This window comes from Eptesicus fuscus, chromosome 5, assembly GCF_027574615.1.
Source record: "Eptesicus fuscus isolate TK198812 chromosome 5, DD_ASM_mEF_20220401, whole genome shotgun sequence".
Taxonomy (NCBI): Eukaryota; Metazoa; Chordata; class Mammalia; order Chiroptera; family Vespertilionidae; genus Eptesicus; species Eptesicus fuscus.
The window spans coordinates 28,533,490-28,554,466 of NC_072477.1; the positions used below are offsets into that span (position 1 = coordinate 28,533,490).

At 38.1% G+C, this 20,977-nt stretch overlaps 1 protein-coding gene across 1 annotated transcript; it reads right to left on the reverse strand.

Moving 5' to 3' along the window:
- Positions 1-753: 753 nt before the first annotated feature.
- On the reverse strand, positions 754-13,461 carry CCDC196 (coiled-coil domain containing 196). Its single transcript, XM_028141279.2, is given in 11 exon segments — positions 754-957; positions 1,166-1,224; positions 7,330-7,357; positions 7,360-7,476; positions 7,869-7,928; positions 8,461-8,544; positions 8,733-8,810; positions 10,967-11,017; positions 11,735-11,831; positions 13,052-13,204; positions 13,309-13,461. Coding segments are annotated over 11 exon segments (981 nt in total). The 5' UTR covers positions 13,359-13,461.
- Positions 13,462-20,977: the final 7,516 nt, after the last annotated feature.

A 20,977-nucleotide genomic window follows, 5' to 3' on the forward strand; every position in this document is an offset into this window, starting at 1 on the left:
AACTCAGCCCTTAGGACAAATAGGCAATGGTCAAGCAGACAAGGAAAGAAGAATTTTTCAGGCAGAGAAACAGCTTTGTTTGAAGGCACGGAGATAATAGTACTCAGGGTGCATCAGGGGAACTGCAAATAGTTCTGCAGAGCTCAATGTAGGATATATGAGGGAAGGGGATGAGCCTGGAGATGTAGGCAGGAGGCAGATCATTATCATATGGTCTGTGACTGAGTATGGGCTTTGCACTAAAGTCAATGGGAAACCCATAGGAAGTGACATGACCTCATTTCTTTCTTAGAAGAGGTAGTTTCAGTGGTGCCAATCATTAGAGGGACTGGAAGCAGGGAAACAAATTAAGAGGTGGTGATAATCCAGGCAGGAAAGAGGGGCTGAACTAAAACAGTAGTACTAGGAAGGTAGAAGGTATTCAAGGAATAGATAACGATGACCTGGGCAGATGGCTGTGGTTGGTGAGAGAGTAAGAGGAGTATGTGGAGTATAATTTTCCTTATTTTGTGCCTACTTTTATTCATTTGCCAGTGGATCTGCCCATAATTAAACATTTCAGAGGTTGAGAGGAGCAGATTTTTGTGCACTTAACAATATCCAATGTGATTTGAATCTAGTCATTTCAAAAATCAAAAGCTATCAAAAGAGGCTGTTTACAATCCATACATGACTAAATTCCTAACATGCTTAAGGCCAAGCATCTAACTAGCATTTCCACCCAGTTTGGTGGGGAATGAGATGTGAACAGCACTAAAGCAAAAGTTTGAGAGATTTTAATGGACACAAATGGCTATGCTTAGTCTTTAAATCTGTCCAAGCAAATGGAGTGGAAGCCTTCGAAGTCTTCAGAGATTCATCTGTCAGTGACCTCAGAAAAAAGAGCCTCCCTCCTACATCATCAAACTGACTTCCTTTAGTTCCTTGTTCTGTGTAGGTCTTAGATCCCAGGACTCTCTGAAAGAGGAAGGAGGAAAACACACACACACACACACACACACACACACACACACACACACACACAGCTAAAACATCAAATATCCTGGTACTCACTTTGCTAACCCCCTAAAAATAGTAAATTAGAATGTACATCAACAAATGCATTCCAAAATTCTACAACTTTTCTAGACTTTAAAGTGATTTTGAAAATGAAAGTAGTTCTCACCACATTAGATTCATTTTTGCCCTTAGTTGCTCTGCCCATAGTTGTAGTGCCCACAGTACCTGAAGGGAAACATTAGGACAAGGAGAGCTTTCTTTGAGGAAAAAAACTAGTTTTAGTTTGTGTTGCAAGGCTATTAACATTCATCACAATATTATATCATTGTGTGACTATAAGATTGACTCTGGTATTAGCATTAATGTGGGTTTTCTAATTGTTGTTTTAGAAAACAACTTTATTGCCCTGGCCGAGTGACTAAGTTGATTGGAGCATCATCCCATACAGCAAAAGGTTTCGGGTTCGATTCAAGTTAGAGCACATACTTAAATTTCAGTTTGATCCTGGGTCAGGGTGCCTACGGGAGGCAGTCAATCAATGTTTCTCTCTCACATCGATGTTTTTCTCTCTCTCTCTTTCCCTCTCCTTCCTCCCTTCCCCTCTCTCTGGAAGTCAATAAAAACATATCCATAGAGAGGATTTAAAACAATTAAAAAGAAAACAACTTTATCAAGCAGTATTTTTAATGTTAGAGTGACAAATCTTTGTTTTGTTTTTTATTGAGAGCTCATGTCACAAAGGAAAAAATAATCATTAAATATTACATGCAAATAAGTGATTTTATTTGAAAGGCTACAAAATGTACTTCTAATACAACTTTTAAATGAAGAAATGTGATGGTAATTCGTATACATATATTCACACCCTCAGATAATTCACAAAAATGGCCAACTGTGGATACTAAGAACAAATCAAAGATAAAGGTGGGGGTAAGGAGGAGAAAGAGGAGGCACAGTCTGATATAGAGCAGGAGAAGAGAGGCAATGTAAAGAGAAGAAAAACAGGGGAGAGAGGGAGAATTGTAGGGTGCTAAATAGACTTTGTAGTGAATCTGTCCTAGGTTAGTATTGCCAGATTAAAATATAGGGCACCCAGTTGAATATGGATTTCAATAAACACAACATAATTTTTATTATAAGTGTATCCATGCAATATTTGGGACATTTATATTAAAAAGTATTGTTTATCTGTAATTCAGTTTTAACTTGGCATCCTCTTTCTATTTGATAAATATGACAAACCTATCCTAGACATCCTGCTGCTCTCCTGAGTGTGCGGTGCAAAAAAGTTTGGAATCTATTGTCACTCATTGAAATAATCATAATATTAATAAAAGTGCCATTTACTTTATTTAAACCTTTAAAATGTATATTTTGGAAAAAAGTCTTATTCTCCCCCTGGAATTCTGTGGGGTTTTCTATGAAGTGAAAGAATGACCTAGTTTAGAAATTAACTTCATAACCTACTAATACCATAAACCTACCTCTGACATCGAGTTGCCTCAAAGCTTAAAAAGGCCTGTGTAGAGAGCAATACTATTTATCAAGGACCCAGATTTAAGCTAGCTGTGGGTTTCCATCCTGCCTTTCAGCATTTTAGCTTATTTTCCTTTCAGCAGCACCTGCTAGAGTGTATTTCAGCCATCAGGAAGAGTAATACTAAAGTGAAGTAAAGGTTAAAGCTGAGAAGAATGACTTGCTTTCTTTTAGAACAGAGGGAGTTATAGAATAAATAAGGTCTCAAGAGTATTCATTTCCCACCTCACTGTACTTTCCTCTGAATTTATAAATGTAGCAAAATATTCCCATCTAACCTTCAGCTTCTCAAAAGAGTTCAAGAAAATGCTGAGTTTGGGGAGGGGGAGGGGGAGGGAGTAGGAGAGAAAACCAAGGCTGTCAGAATCAAATGTCTTATCACCACTTCTATTATTACTAAAGATAAACCTCTTCTTTAAACACTAGCAGGCATGATGGGAAATTCAGGTGAATTTACAGATTGCTTCGTGCCTGTGTTCTCTAAGATAGGTGACAAAGGCCAAGAAATGCTCTCTCAACTCTACTGAAGCCGAGGAAGGGCTGCCATATACCCTGGGTCAAATTGTAATTTTACTCTGGTGGGAAAGCAAATCCCTCCAAATGTGCCCCGTCTCTGGAAAGACTAAAAGGAAAGACGTTACCTAGGTATAAAATGTGTTTCTCTTCTACAAGACTAGGTGATGCAGTATGCTAAACAGATAAGACTGTCAAGGTTAATACTACAACCTGGGCCTCAAGGGAATTGGAAAGTAGGGATTGCTTGAAGTGTAATAAAGTCAGTAATATTAACATAGGATTAAATTTTGCCAACCAAATAGGTCATATCACTGGGACTCAGCCAACCAGTACACAGGACAGTTGAGGAGGGATTCTTGGCAAGAACAGTGAGAGAAGCCCTCTCTCTAGTTGGAAATGCCTGGAACAATAGGTCCTATACCTTGATTTACTGGGAGATGGGTCCAAAATTACATTCCACCCCTTCCTTAAGATAGATTTGTGAAATTCAATTCTTTTGAGACGAGGAAAAGAAAAACAACTCAGGAACACTATTAAGTACTTAACCTTCAAAAAATCACCACACCTTGTGCAATTGCCTAATTGATTTTTAAATCAGTGCCCCAATTGCCTGATTTATCAATGGTAAAAAGAAACAGTGATAGATAGGGATTGTGGAGGAAGTGGGCAGTGACTATTTTTTGGAATGGAGGGAGTAGAAAAATAATAGTAGATAAGAATTGTGAAGCAGAATTCCAAGTTTAATACAGTCTAATCAAGGCTGCCAGTAATACACCTCAGTTTTACAGAGCATGACAGAAAACATCATTAAGTTGTGGTGTGTGTGTGTGTGTGTGTGTGAGTGTGTGTGTGTGTGTGTGTGTGTGTTTCATTTGATATGTTGTCCCAAGGGTAATAGAAGGCCAATAGCTCCCAGAGCATTTCCTGAATTACCATGACTTGAGGACTAGAAGCCTGGATGTGATGGGTGCCACCTACTGGGCTAAATTCAGAATTACAAATCTGTCAAACTGTTTTACTGAACAAATTAATCTTAGGAAATATGATTCTTCATTCGGAAGATTATACTTTAAACTAGTTTGAATTCGAGTCATAGCCTGTAGAAATGGAAGAGTCATAGAAACCACATACTTTAATACTTCCATTGTATAGCATATTCTAGGAGATGAACTTTGGATATGGAGTCAGAAGCCTAACTTCTCTGAACTAGTTTCTTGTTCTATAATCACTACCCCAGAGTCATTGTGGGGGTTGAACAAAACCATATGTTTTCACCCAGGTGGCTCAGTTGGTTGGAGCATAGTCTCGTACACCAAAAGGTCTTGAGTTTGATTCCTGGTCAAGGCACATATGGCAACCAATTAATGTTTCTCTCACATACATGCCTCTCTCTCTCTCTCTCTCCCTCCCCTTCTCCCTCTCTCTTTAAAATCGATAAACATATCCTTGAGTGAGGATTAAAAAAAAACCACACTCCACCATATGATTTCAACATGCTCTATAATATTTTATGGTTATTTTAGATAAAGAAAAAAACTGAAATTAAAAGACCTGCCCAAGTTATGTAACTGATTAGCCTCAGAGTAAGGCCTTCAATTTATACATGATTCTAAACGTAGTGCTTTTTACACTAAATTATTATTTCCTAAAATTTTACAATGAGATGATTTTAGGTAGCAACTGAAATAAATCTAGGAGGTACTAAACACATTAGTTACAGTGGGGAAACTTTCTTTTTTTAATTCTCTCAACCTTGATGGCATCAAGGAGAAAGTTTCAATTTGTTGCTTTTTTAAAAAAAACTCTCTACATCTTGCCCGGCCTGTGTGGCTCAGTGGATAAGCGTTGACCTATGAACCAGGAGGTCACAATTCGATTCCCGGTAAGGGCACATCCCGGGGTCGCGGGCTCAATCCCCATTAAGGGGGCATGCAGGAGGCAGCCAATCAGTGATTTTCTCTCATCATTGATGTTTCTATCTCTCCCTCTCCCTTCCTCTCTAAAATAAATAAAAATATGTTTTAAAAAATAAAACTCTCTACATCTTGCTAATTTCATTTCCTAATAAAAATAAAACATGCCTCAGCCTTCACCATCTTGTTAGAATATTAAAATTTTGATTTCTATATACTTATTATTATATTTACTTTCTATTATGAATAACTATACTGGATTTCACTTAAAATAGTAATATAAATTTTATTTTCAAGTAATGTGTTTAAGAAACTAAACTCAATCTAAGTAGAAAATATTGAATAAACAATAGTCCAAGGGACATAGAAGTTGGGAAACACTGAGCACCACCAAACCACTTCCCTATTATATCACTGTAGGTAATAATCTTAAGATAATTACTTTAAGAATCCCTCTATAAAGGAAAGTAATGTTTCTTTGGTTTACTTAGCAAAAATCAAACGCAAGGTTATAAATAGGTCAACATAACCAAACTCTAAGACTTAGATTTCAGACCCATATATGTGTATTAGAAAATTAAATTGACTTATAATCCATGCTCAATGAATGCATAATCAATAAAACACAGTAGCAATGGGTCACTCATGCCTGTGGCTACAGTCATTTGCTATAACAAAACAGTTTGGTGTCCTGTCACTTCATTCTCCAGAAGCATAGGAGGAGAGATGACAAAAAGGATGTTGATCTGAGGGTTGTCCTAGTTCACAGCTCAAAGACTCAAGAGTTTGAGGTGATGAAGTTGAATGGAATTTTTCATTTATTACTAATTTTGGCTTGATTTGAATCTAGAAATAAAAGAATTTTGACCCCTTACTCCATGGATCCCTCAAGATGACCTTCAGATAATTTTAAATTAAGTAAAAGAAGGACCTGTCCTCCTCAGAACCCTCTTTTCCTCTATCATTTTCATTAGTATCTTAATGACTTTATACTAGTTCTGGTCATATTCCAGGTTCTTATTGGAGAAGAAAGCCTCAAGCTTTCTGTATCTAATTCTTATAAAAATCAACAGTTAAAAGACAAATATGAATGGAACACTGGCTGAAGGATAGAAAGTCCATCCAGTCTTCTAGATTTTCTAAATTTTGCGGAAGGATCAAGTCAGATTAACAGAGTGCTATGTATCTGGACCAAACCATCTTGACCTGATTCATCATTTTTTTAAACTTCAAATTAATAATTTCTTATCAGATTATGCCAAGGAACAGATAACAGTCTAGGAAATTTAGATTGTGAATCCATTATAGAGTAATTATTAAGGACACTAGCTACTATAATACACATAGTATCCTGTCCCCATGATAAGGACTTGGAAAGAAATTTCTCCTGGTCTCAGTACCAATAAAAGGTATGGTTCTGATCAATTGGTGATTTCTTATTTTGTGGACACCATAAATCCATGTTTCTTTTTCTGGTAAATTCAGAATCATGTTTGAAGCCTGCCTCTACCAACTATATAGTACTTCCGTTATGCATTTTCATGTATTCACCTGGCTTCGAATTATTTTCCCTTTGTGTTGATTTACTAGTACATTTATTTTGTCCTATCTATTTTATCCTATGTGCTGTGTGTGATTTTGTAAACTGTTTAAGCCCTTTATGGACTATGACTGAGAAGAAATTAGAGATACATGTTACTGATACTGCTAAAACATTATCATCCCTTAGCTATGATGTCTCATTCTATGTGTCTTTTTTAAAATACAGAGTTCAGATTCATAGATCCATGAAAAGTTAAGAACTCTTTTCTCCTTCCCCTCCGAAAACATTCCTTTATTCTCTTTCTTTTGGTAAACTGTATGATTTGCTCTAATGATGCCATAAATTCTTTGGGAGGTGGAGGGATGCTGAAACTCCCAGAGGAATATCTGAATTGGTGAAACTCACAGCCATTGGCAGATGTCTATCTCCTTGGCCCTCTGTTTTGAAGTAGCAGAGTCTATTCCAACTAGATTCATGAGATAAAGCTACTTTAATTTCTAGGAGAGGGGCGGGGGATGGGGCGGAAACGACTAGTTTATCAAATGCCAACTATGTATTAACTACATATGCTAAATATATAATGTATTAGTTCTTATAAAAGAAAATTTCACTTCCTCCAGAGAAATCCTTACCTTGGTATGAGAGCTTCTGAGTAATAATGATGATGATGATGATGATGATAGCGATAAAAATGTATTATAACACTACTAACATTTAACTTACTATGTGCCAGACATTATGTTGATCACTCTACAAGTAATGGGATCTCTAATGTAAAACAAAACAAAACCTCAAACTGTGTACCTATGAAACTTTGCCTACCTTCTTGGGGCCCAGGAAGATTTAAAAAAATGCTTGCTTTGGCTCAAAATTCTGCTGTAAGTATAGTGATAATTTCAGATCATTGGCCTTCTGGTAGTTCTTCAAGGCTTCAATTCTGAGCTCAATCACTTTTCCATTAAAGTCATTCTACAAAGAGAACATTTTTCAAAACTATTCGTATACTACTGGCTTCTCTAAAACCACTATTACCTGAATCCTTTTTACTCAGAAGTTTAAAAATGATCCTATCATGCTTAGTTTTTTTTAAAGTTGGGAAGAAAGTATTGGTGATTTTTTTTTTTCTGTTTCAAATAGAACAAAATCAAAACCATAGGAAAAAATACTATTTATCCCCAAGTTACTGACGGTGAAGCTGGAGACAGTTCTCTCCAGAGGTCTCCCCATGAAACATTCATTTCTTTTAGCAGGACAATTGGTAATTGAGATAAAGGGGTCAGGCTTACCATTATGAAACTAAAAGCCTTTATATTGTATGAATGAAATTGTACCCCGAGTCTAGCCTTGGAAGTCATTAATACCTGAAGGTTGTTGGCTTGTTCCTGGTACCTCACCCATTCTATTTTCCTCTGTTGCTTTTCCTGGTGGAAGAAAGAGCCTCTGGGTGACAAAGTAAATTGAGATCAGAAATCAGTTTTCTCAATATGCCACAAAGACTTTAGAGTAAAATTATGGTGTCATAGATTCACTAATATATTGGCTTCAACTGCACAGTCCTTTTAATTGGTCTCACCGTACAATTCACTCTCCGAAAGTTAAAATCTAAGTGAACAGGATATGTTTCTATGAATGAGTTGGCTGAGAGAAGATTAGATACAAGCATAATACCAAATAAATGTTCAAAAACAAATTAACAGGTGTTTTGATGTCACATAGCTATTGTGAAACTGTCATTGTTGGCACAGCTTCTCCCACTTTGCCCTCACTAACATGATTTCCCAGAAACTTGCAGTGTCACTCTGACTCAAATATAACGTCAAAAGGGAATCAGATCTCCTATAAATTTTTGCATCAATTCAGGAGCACATTATAGTTCAGGCATATTACTGCTACATTAATGATATCTACTCTGTCAGCTTTAAAAGCCAGTGCCATTCAGAAAATGTGTACTACCTTCCTTATCTCCTTCACTTTCTCTGAATATGTTATCTCCAATTCATTCTTGGTCTTCGTAGGTGATGAGGGGGTTTCAGGAGCCTGGGGTGGAAAAAGAGAGCCAAAAAAAAAAATAGGAGGTCCCAGGAAAGAAGTACAATGTCTTAGCAGACAATAAATCCAATATATCCTAAAGGCCCAGATCTTACATATCTGCCTACCCAAAATAGCCCTGATTGTCAACTGCTGTTTCCAGTTGTGTGGTATCAAATACCAAGAAGTCTACTTGCCTTTCCATCCTGCAAGTTTGCTTTGTTTTTTATCTGTGATGCTTTTTGTTGATCACCGAATTCTTCTGTGTTGAATGTCTGCAGAGAAACATATTGGAAAAGCTTTAAATTAGCAGGAATGAGTAAGAAAAGTGGAAATCCAACATGGGTTAAGGCTTTTGGTTCCTGCCAGTCAGCAATCTCTCAGGGCCCAACATGAAAAGTGAACTACCAAAGTGGGTTCAGAATGGAACAAGCCCTTCCATTTGGTCCCTTGAGTGTATCTAATAATAATGATGATGATGATAATAACTATTAATTGAACCTTTATTATATACCAATCACTAGTATAAGCTACTTATTTACTTATACTACTCTACTACATTAAAAACATGCTCATTCAATCCTTACAGGACTATTTTTATTTCCATTTCACAGATGAAAAAACTGAGACTTGGAGAGGTTAAGTCATTTTTTGGGATCACACAGCTAGGAAAGTACAGAGCTGGAATCTGAGCCAGATTTATCAGATTCTGAAGCCTGAATTGTTAACCACTAGCCAGGCTGCTCTTATCTCTCCATTCTCACTGTCTAAAAGTATGGGTAAGGAAAGTCAATCACAATCTAAGTCATTTGGACATTCTTTATAAAAAGTCTCTTAGGAACTCTGGAGAAGCTGGATTTTGATAGAGGATATTTCCTGTCACAAAGACTCAAGAACTCAGGAACTAAAACTTCTCACAATTCATAGAACTGATTTGTAGTTGCCACTGAGAAGTAGGGGATCTCAGTATAAGATGCAAGTCTTGATGGTGTCCTGATTATTTGTGGAAAGGTGAGATTAAAAAATCAATCAGAGCCCTAGTTGATTGGGCTCAGTAGACCGAGTGTCGGCCCTCGAACTGAAGGGTCCTGGGTTCACTTCTGGTCAAGGGCACATACATTGGTTGCAGGCTCGATCCCTGGCCCCGTTTGGGTGCGGGAGGCAACCAATCAATGTGTCTCTATCACATCAATGTTTCTTTCTCTCTGTTTCTCCCCCTCCCTTCCAATCTCTCTAAAAATCAATGGAAAAATATCCAGGTGAGGATTAACAAAAAAAAAAAAAAAAAAAAAAGCAATCCGAAGTCACATGACACACCTGTTTTTATCACAAGACACTATCTGCTCTTCTAGTCACATAGTCTGTGGAAAAGCACTCAGATTCCAAGGACTTAGTCCATAAAAGAATTTCTACCCCATCTGGTTTCCCAGCAAAAGGGAAACATTATCTTAAACAATGCAACGATTGCTGCAAAATTATAGGGGAATTAGAATTAGGTATTTATTCCATTTAAATTTATTGATTATCTACTGTTCTAAGCATTGTGATATGTGCTAGGCATTCAGAGATGACTAAAGCATTCCAGATACTGGAGGAGCTCTTATTCCACAAGCAAGGAGACAAGAAACAAGTAAAATAATAACAATAAAATAATAATAATAATTATAAGCTTATGTCATAAAAAGTGTTATGAAAGACATAAACAGGGTTGCACAATAGATTGTAGGGGTGGTGGTGGCAGATTTTAGATAAAGTAAACAAGGAGGGCCTCCCTGAGGAGGTGACATTTTAAACAGAGACCTGAAGGATGAGAATGATCCAACCGTAAGAAAATACCATTACCAGCCAGGGCTAAAGCAAGAACAAAAGCCTTGAGATAAGAAAAGTCTTCGCATGTTTGAGAAACCACAATGAGGGAGAGAAGGACTTCTATGAGAGGAGACTAGAGAGGCAGACCAGAGCCAGATATGCCACAATATGAGGTATCTGTGAAGGGTTTTCATAAGAAGAGTGATATGATTTGATTGTTTTAAAAATATCACTTTGGCTGCTATGCAAAGAATGAATTAGAATGAGGCATGAGTGGAAGCAGGGACATGAAAAAAAATGAGGATATGAACCAGAGGAAGGGAAGTGTATTTGCATTATGGTCTGTATGACAATACTTTCTTTTTTTTTTTTTAATATATTTTATTGATTTTTACAGAGAGGAAGAGAGAGGGATAGAGAGCTAGAAACATCGATGAGAGAGAAACATCGATCAGCTGCCTCCTGCACGCCCCCTACTGGGGATGTGCCCGCAACCAAGGTACATGCCCTTGACCGGGAATCGAACCCAGGACCCTTCAGTCCGCAGGCCGACGCTCTATCCATGGAGCCACACCAGCCAGGGCTGTATGACAATACTTTCAAGAGATACTTAGAGGCACACCTTGTTCCATAGCATCTCCATTTCTTTCCGAAGCATCTTGTTTTTCCTTTCCTGTTTTGGGGGAAGGGTGGGAGGGGGAAATCAAACAAACAGAAACATGTGTCTATTCCATCATTAAAGTAAAATTCAAAGAAATTATTAAGTAATAGGGGGCAAGGAGTGCAGGGACATAGTCAACCACAGAGGAAAGCAACAAATGAGCCTAGCCCCAAATCCAGGAACATGAGAGATGAGTTTGATAATGATTATGATAAAAAATAATAAAATTTTTGAATAACTTTAATTATGGTAATTGTGGTATGATATTAATAGAAATGGGTTCCTCACACTGTTAATACTTAAGACGTATGATCATATGGAAATTTCTTTGGGGCTTAACACACTAATTTCTAATTTTTAAGATTCTTTACATTATTGATTTTTAAAAGTCTTATAAAACTTTCAGAACAAACTATTTATTTTATTTTATTTTGGTAGGAATTTTCTATCCCTTCTGAAATGTGAAGTGTTAATATGTTTGTATTTATTGACCACTAGATAAGAAGTTTTTAGAACGTTAAAGTAATAGAATATTTGCTAGCAATTAGTCCTTGTTTTCCCCAACATTTTATCTGACTTCCTTTGGATCATCCTGGACTTTCTAGATCAAGGATGTATAAATGTTAGAGCATCAGATACTAGAGATGAACCCTCTGTCTTTCCTTCCACAGCAATGGAATTGATCTCTGGTCAGGAGGTCATTCCCTGGAGTACCCATCAACCTCTTACTAGATTCTGCTTCATGTCCTCTGCTTCCTTAATGATCTCCAGGGCTGAGGATTCTTCACTCCCCTTCCCTGCCATGATCTGTCTCATAATCTGCAGACTAGAAGGAGGAGAGAGACATCATAAAACATAATACTTCCTAAAGAGTAATATTAATATTTTTCAACCAGTCAGAAAGTACTCTACCATGGGAATGAGATGGGGGCTGAAATCATGGGAGTTATGAAAGTCCTTCTGGATATAGCAGGTCTTAGTAGGATGACTCCATTCCTAGTTGACATTTGCCTTAGCTGTGTGCTCTATAATAAATTCTGTGCTCTATAATGCTCAAAACATAGGTCTTCAACAGCCAGTGAGGCTCTTCTCCACTCTATCAGAAGAATGTCTGATATATGACCTTTGGGGGAGAAGGGGCACTTTTGCTCCTGTGAAGGAAGTCAAAGAACCTGTTGTCTTCAAGATAAATCCAAGAATTATTCCCTACCCTGTCTCTGTCCCTCCTCCACCTTGCTTCTTTATATAAAGACATTTGAGTTAGTTGGGGAAACCACTTATATCCTTACGGTAGTCCCCAGAGAATCAAGCCATGAAGAAGTTTCTAATAATATCTGAATCAATAGCAAGTCTTTGTGAGAGAAGGTATCCTTTAATGGCGTTAATAATGTTTTTATTGTTGTACTTTTTCCTTCCTAATTATAAGCAGAGAAGCAAGACTTTGTTTTTTCTTGCCCCAAGAGAAGTCTGAGTTTCTGGGTTTGCTTGACTACAACTTTCTGCCTGGCATTTGTTCTTCAAAATTCCAAGCTCCCTGAGAATGAAGGTAAACCCATTAAAGTGAGATTATCCAAGACTAGACAGGAAATAGAGAGTTGGTGGGTCCCAAGAACAGTGAGTATGTTGGTGAAGCATTAAGACCTCAACTGCCTAGTATGTTTAAAAAGATTGCCATTCCACTGCTTGGCATGGGAAGAGCAGAGTCATCTATCCTAAAGTGATTCCACAAACACGAATAAGGAGCTATTAGTGTGACCATGATAAACTGAAGATATTAAAGGCCCTTATCTTTTCTTGGGTAGATACACTAGGGAAAAGAGTAATAACTGTAACTCCATGAGATGAGGGCTGGCTGAGTCATATTTAATTTTACTAAAAGAGAAAAAAGGATTCCTTGCCATTCTGATTTTGTGGTTACAAATTCTTTACCTACTTTAGCTGAATGTCACCCTTTTTTTTTAACATGTAAATAATCATTGCTAATCTTATGGATTAACCTTAGCCAGGCTTTCTACCTTTAGGAAATCCTGAGTAGGGAGCCATTACCTTCTTTGTTTTTCCTCCAAGTTAGACATTAACTTTTGGATTAAGGGGTTGTTCTTATCTTCAAGAGGTGTTAGCAGCTCTAGAAGTTCCAGTTTTCTTAGTTTTAAGTCCTCATTCAATTCCTTCAAGAAGTTGCAATCTATTTTAGAACTTCTGTGGGAAGAGACACCATAGTATCTGCCTTTAGTATGGGTTAGTAGAGACTCTCTTTTCCCTTCTGGATAATTATCACTTAGCATCTTTGGTCAAAGACTCACCTTGTTTTTGGGGGCAACTGAGAACCTGGAGAGTCTGAACTACTTGTCATCTTGAAAGGAAACTTCTACTTTAAGAATAAAGAGGTCTTCTTGAAAATATGTACCTTCTTGTTTTATTCAGTTGTCATCATTTTTGTGCTGCTGTTCTTGAAACTCCTGTTGCATTGGACTGATTTTAGCTGCAGCTTGAGGTCACAATGGTCCCAAGACCACAGAATCAACAGGTCTTTTAAGTAACTCCAACATCAGTGACAGTTTGTTGACTAAAAATACTATTAACTACATCTGATAAGTTCTTGCGTTACTTTAGCTAATGCCAAAAGTTTTATTCTGAAGTCTTTGATTAAATCATACAGAGTCATAAAACATCTATATTATGGAATTCCTAATGTGGTAGAAAATGGCAGCCTATCAAAAATAACTCATCAACACCATCTTCTATGGCAATTAACCTCCATGGAATCCCTACTATCTGTAGGGCACGGTCCTGGATTCTGTGGGTGAAGAAAAGATAAAGACATAGCATCTATCTACCTTCTGGGTGGTCTTAGGAGGAAGAGAGGCTACCTCTAAGAGACATTTTCGAAAAATAGTGGCCAAACTGGCAAATATAAGGTACAGATGTAATATTGAGTAGTATTATATATTTGGCAAATATAACTATTTTCCTATTTTTAAAACTTGAAATATCTCAATGGGAAGGTGGATTAATATTGGACATGTAACAAGAAGATATAATTTGTGAAAAATCCATACTGTCAGTATGTCCTTCCTTAGCCAGGCTTTTTCCTGAGAGGCTGTAATTCTAGACTTACCTCCAGATTCTGATTCTGCCCCCATTTTCCTCTCCTTATCAGAAGCACATTTCTCATAAACCCTAAGATTTTCTGTCTTCATTTATGTCACTTAATGAGCAGAAGATAGCCCAAAGAGTTATATATTTGTTTCTTCATGCCCTTTGAAAACACAGTTTTAGGACAGTAATTTTAGTGATGTTCTCAAATGTGAATTAGGTTATGTCATTTTCAAGTATTAACTGAACATTTCCAAGCATTTTCTAGGGGCAGTCTTCAAATTAACTTAAACCCTTTGTCTTTTGGTAAACATTAGAAGCAGAGTATTGCAGTAAAATAACAAGATTGGATCCATGAACCAGGAGGTTACCGTTTGATTCCCCGCTCAGGGCACAAGCCCAGGTTGCGGGCTCTATCCCCGGTAGGGGGCGTGCAGGAGGCAGCTGATCAATGATTCTGTCTTATCATGGATATTTCTATCCCTCTCTCCCTCTTCCTTCCTCTCACTGAAATCAATAAAAACATTATATATATAAAATATCACAAGTTTTAGTTTGCCAGGTCTTGGTTTGAATCTCACTTTCACTCTGAGCCCTGAGCTGTAAGTTACTAACCTCTCTGAATCTCAGTTACTACTTTAATGAAAATGAGAATGGTAAATAAAAACGTTTATTATGAGAATAAAATGTAGTATTATGTTAAGTTCCTGGTTCATGTTGGATGTTTATATTTTAGTGCATTTTGAGTTTATTTGGGTCAAATACAAAAAAAAGCTGATTTATATGAAACTAACAAAAATTAAGCTTTAGAGCCCTTCATTTTAATAGACCTCTACCAAAGGCTCTTTATCTCATTTTGAATTCATAATTTTGTATTCTTTTTTGGAAAGAGAAAACTCTCCAAATTTTATACACTTCAGGGTCCCACAAAACATGGATCTGCTCCTGGTTAGATATGATACATATATCTCTCCTAAGTATCTTTTACATCAGGGGTCCTCAAACTTTTTAAACAGGGGGCCAGTTCACTGTCCCTCAGACTGTTGGAGGGCCGGACTATAATTTAAAAAAACTATGAACAAATTCCTATGCACACTGCACATATCTTATTTTGAAGTAAAAAAACAAAATGGCAAAAACACCCACATGTGGTCCGCGGGCTGTAGTTTGAGGACGCCTGTTTTACATCAACACTTCTCATAACTCAAATAGTTATATTTGCCAAATATATAAATACTTTTTCTAAAGCATGTGTATGTTACTTGTAAGTTTTGTATGATAGCTAGAGTAATATGACATTAAATTAGAACAGCCATATCAGGTAAAACATAATATAATTCACTTGGTTACCCTAGGAGTTCCCATGAAAAGTTTGGATCGAATAAGGGTAAGCCAATTCCACATGGTAAAAGAAGGAACTAAGTGGACTAATTATTATTATTATTGTTATTATTATTATTAGCTTTATAGACTGTAGATGTGGCGTGGTAGCAAACAGTAGAGGACGAAAAATGACGTTGATCACTAAAGTGTGACCTCTTTAAATTTCATGCTGTGACATTTGGTTGGCAGAAATATGTTAGAATTTTAAAACATTTAATAGGCAGGCAGCATACCAACTCACCTTCCTTTCTGTCCTTGCTTATGAATGATTGAAAGTGGAAGAACACTTGCTATTCTGATGTGCTCTTTGCTGTAGCCAATCAGCTCCTTTTATTTTCTAACATTCTGATGGCCACTTCTTCAACCTAGAATATGACTTACAAAAAGAGTGACTTCTGATAATATATACAGACTTTAAGATATTTTAAAAAGTATTAAAAGGGGATCATTGATACACTACATTAACTCTGGGACACAAATAGGGAGAGTGAAGCTATAGTGTCCATTACAAGTAGAAAGAAGGGAAGTTTAACACCAATTTTTCCTGAAGTAAAATGGTAGGTCATCTAATAATTGAGAAAGTATAGTAAACTTTGAAAGAGTAATGACCTGAGGTTTGGAATAGCAGAGCTATTGGTGGCAAAGGAAGCCAACCAAACAAGAGTGAAAGGATTGCCAAGTAGTGTTAAAGGTCAAGGTGAGTTTGGGAACTTCAGATTTGTCATGGCATGAATCAGCAGTTATACAAGTTCTCCAGCAGTGCTTGGCAAACTAGAAACAGTAGTAGAGAGAACAGATGGTTGTCTGACTCTGAGCTGCATCTTGGCAGAATGGATAGGCAGAAGTTTAAGAGAGTAAGAGGGCTGAGAGTGTTGATCAGAGTATCCATCAAAAGGCTGAACATCACATTCAGACTATGCAGGAAAGAAAATGAAGAAGGGGATAGCTAAGAGGAGAAGGAAGGAAGGGGTTGAGTTTGAAGAGTCTGGGATGGAAGAACAGGAGTTATGGTCAGGGATCATAATAGGAAATACTAGTAACTTGTGGTACCTTATGTGTTTAGATTAATTGTAGTAGCAATTCTTTCTTTCCCTGAAATAAACTTGTTGTCACTGCATAAACTAAAATTCATGTGGTACCTCAAAATAGACCTATTCACAATGACCTCATCCAACATTATAGCATTTGAATTTAGTATCCGTTAAGAAAAAGCATGATTGCTCTATAATTAGAGATCTCAGAGCAATAGCATTTTAATGTTAGCTTTACCACCAGAAAATCAGATTAGTCTAATTAAGCCAGGTCTCCCAGAGTAGAAGCAATTATTTTCATATTAAAGAGAGAGGGTGGTGGGGAGAGGCTTCTCTATCTTCGCCTCCCCCAGCTTTGGTTGTGGCAACAAATTTACAGAATGAGGACCTTCTGGTCTTTCTGACCCAGAGTCAGTTCAAACCTTGAGGAGATTGTAAGAATTCCATTAACTAGAATAAGATGAGATGTGCTGGAAAAATCATAGTAACAAAACTTGTAGGCTCTTAAAGATCACCCACATTTCCCTGTGCTGTTTATTATGACCATTTTGTCATTTGTTTCATCTTAACCCTTGTTGTAGCTGTCCCAAGCCAGGGTGCATCTACATATGGAATGAATCCAGGTAGTTAAGAAGACTGATATACATTTTGGTACTCTTTAATTCTCTGTTATTGTTGAGGTCTTTTTGAAAGTAATGCATTTTCTCAATGTGTCCAGATACTTAGTAAAATGGTTTTAAACTTAGGTATGTCATTTTTTACAAAGAGTTTTCAAGAAATATGGAAACAAGGGTAGTTTTCAGGGAATCTTTGGCCGGATCCTCAATTTCCACAAGTACTTTTTGCTAAAATGGATCTGCCTGAAAATGCCCTTTGGCCTCTTTTCCTATCTCCCTTTTCCTAGTCACTCTTTTACCACTTGTTAAAATGCAATAGCTTTCAACCATCTGAAATTCTACGTCAGTAATTTATTTATCTTACTTCAGTAATTTGCTTTGGGGGTGTGTATAAACCTAGGGCATTAAACTAACTGCATCCAGAGTGTTGGTGTTAAACAGAGTGATTGCAAATGACTAGACTACAAATTCTTTTGTAGGTTAAGCAGTTTCCAATTCGTTGCTTTCAACAAAATTGAAAGATGACCTAATCATATTGTCAGCTTAAATTTATTAAAAATAAATTTTGATGATAACTTACTATATGTGTTTTGGCTTATAATTCAGAAGGAATTAAAAGATTTGAGTGATACTGCTATAACAAAACACTTTCCATTTCTATTTACATACTAGAGGCCCAGTGCATGAAATTCGTGCATGGGGGGTGTGGGGGGAGGGATCCCCTCAGCCTAGCCTGCACCCTTTCCAATACTGGACCCCTTAGGGGATGTCCGACTGCCGGTTTAGGCCTGATCCCGGGGATTGGGCCTAAACTGGCAGTCGCACATCCCTCTCACAATCCTGGACTGCTGGCTCCTTAATCACTCACCTGCCTGCCTGCCTGGTCGCCCCTAACTGCCCCCCCCCCCACCGGCCTGATCGTCCCCCACTGCCTCTGTGTGCCCACCTGGTTGCCCCTAACTAACCCCCCTGCTGGCCTGGTCACTCCTAACTGCCCCCCGCTGCTGGCCAGGTTGCCCCCAACTGCCCCCATCTGCCAGCCTGGTCGCCACAAACTGTTCCCCCCCCCCCCCAGCTGGCCTGGTTGCCCCACACAGCCTGCTGTTCAGTCGTTTGGTAGTCCTTCACTAACCCCCCTACCAGCCTGGTCATAGGCAGCCATCTTGTGAGGGCATGAGGGTCAATTTGCATATTACCTCTTTATTATATAGGATTTGTGTCAAAAGTTTTCATTGAGTGTTATATATAAAGCAAAAATGATGAGTGAAATTAAATGCTGAAGCCTGTCTTATTCTAGAGATAAGTAGTATTCAGTATTCATCTATGAGTACATAAACTAAATTGGGGGGCGGGGGAGAGTCTACTCATAAAATTAATGTAAGCATTTCCAAAATAATTAGTTATACATAAAAATTATTTATGAAAATATGTGTTTTGTCATTTGTGTACTGCTAATAATTATGCTAATGCAATTCTGAAGAAATTTTAACACTTAAAAAAATTTTTCAATCTTCATACACATTTTGTAGAGAAGAATGATAAACTGATTTAAAAAATGACTTCCAAGCATACATACATTGCATTTGAATAAAATTCTGTGGAGGAAGTGGGTTGGAAACACCAATTCAAGGAAAAAAAGAGAAAATGTAAAAAATTTGACTGCTCATGTAGTTAGATTTATTGAATATGGGTTTTTAAAATTCATTGTATACATTTTAAAGTGATTTAAAGACTTACTTTAAAACGTAAATATTACAATAAACCAGAAATTGTTGTTTTGTAACTACTTACACTTACAATAAGAAATGTTAGATGTCAACCTAAAACCATGTGAAATGATACCTAGTTTTTCAAAATTCTTTTAGAAACATACAAGCAAAAAGAAAAAGTCTAAAGGCCATTGCTCCGGGGCAGTGGTTCTCGCTCTGGTGTATTTAAGAATCCCCTTGGGAAACTTGTAAAAGCTACAGATTTCCAGGCTCATCCCCCAGAGAGCCTTACTCTGTACATCTGGAGAATGTGCAGTTTTAACGAGCGCTCCCTGGTTATTTTGATGTGTGATCTGAACTGGCCTTTGAGAAATACCACTTCAAGTTTTCTTCTCAGATCACAATGCATCAGCAAAAAGCTACTTTCTTGAATTGTTTTTTTTCTGGGCCATCTGTGGAACTGCTTCCTCTGAGTCATATTTTGTGTCACACCTTTACCTTTCACTTGGGATGCCCTGAAAAATTTTGTGAAAGCTTCCTGCATTTGTAAAGAAAATTATCCAAGACATCATTCTATCACGAGCTCCCCCCGCTGCCACCGTTGCTCACAGGTGACCATGCATCATATTTTTCTTTTAGAATTTGGTATTAAAGAAAATGTTGCTTCTCTGGAGAAATACTGGCATTTTTTAAAGGACTAAATTAGTAAGCTAGTTTTGTTTTTCTTTTCTTCTGGTTTACTAGGAATCTGAGAGGTAATTTTGTGACATTAGATAGTTGGGTTTTAACTCCTGCTTATGACCTTCTTAACATAGTTAATATTTTTCTTCGTCCTGATTTTTTAAATAATTTTTTCTTTTTTATTATTTTAATACATCAACTCAGATCCTTTTCAGAGAAGTGTAAGGCTCTCTGGATAGTGTCTGTCTGTCTCAATATTGGCTGCCTCTCACAATAGTGCCCGGCTGGGTGGCTCATCATAGTGATAATAGCTGCCTCTCGAGATAGTATCTGACTGGGAAGCTGCTTCTCATGATAGTGGCTGCACTGGCGATATTGTCCAAACTCTTGACTTTTATTTTTTTTTAATATGGTTTTATTGACTTTTGGAGAGAGAGGGGGAGGGAGAAAGATATAGAAACAGTGAGCTCCTCCTGCATGCCCCCTAATGGGTATCAAGTCTGAAATCCAGGCATATGCCCTGACCGGGGATCAAACCAGTGGCCTCTTGGTGCATGGGTTGGCACTCAATTACTGAGCAACACCAGCTGGGCCAAACTCTTGACTTTATATATCCTCCTATATAATAAAGAGGTAATATGCAAATTGACCATCACTCCAACACACAAGATGGCCGCCCCCATGTGGTCAAAAATGGCTGCCCCCATGTGGACACAAGATAGCAGCCACAAGATGGCCAGCAGGGGAGGGCAGTTGTGGGTGATCAGGCCAGCAGGGGAGGGCAGTTGGGAGGGACCAGACCTGCAAGGGAGGGCTGTTGGGGGCGAACAGGCCTGCAGGGGAGGGCAGTTAGGGGTGACTGGGCTGGTAAAGGAGGGCAGTTGCGGGGGATCCAGGCCTGCAGGGGAGGGCAGTTAGGGGCAATTGGGCCAGCAGGGGAGCAATTAGGAGTCGATCAGGCTGGCAGGGGAGTGGTTAGGGGGTGATGAGGCTGGCAGGCAGAAGCAGTTAGGGGCAATCAGGCAGGCAGGCAGGCGAGCGGTTGGGAGCCAGCAGTCCTGGATTGTGAGAGGGATGTCTGACTGCCCGTTTAGGCCCAATCCCACTGGGCCTAAAAGGGCAGTCAGACATCCCTCGGGGGGTCCCAGATTGGAGAGGGTGCAGGCTGGGTTGAGGGACACACACACCTCCCTGTGCACGAATTTCATACATCGGGCCTCTAATATATATATAGATAGATAGATATAGATATAGATATAGATATAGATATAGATATAGATAGATTATATCTATTTATATATATAAAACCTAATATGCTAAGTGTCAGATTGGTTGACCTCTCGACCAGTCACTATGATATGCACTGATCACCCGGGGGCAGATGCTCCAACCAAGAGGTTAGCTTGCTGCTTGGGGTCTTGCCAATTGGGACTGGGCGAGAAGGGCTGGACATGC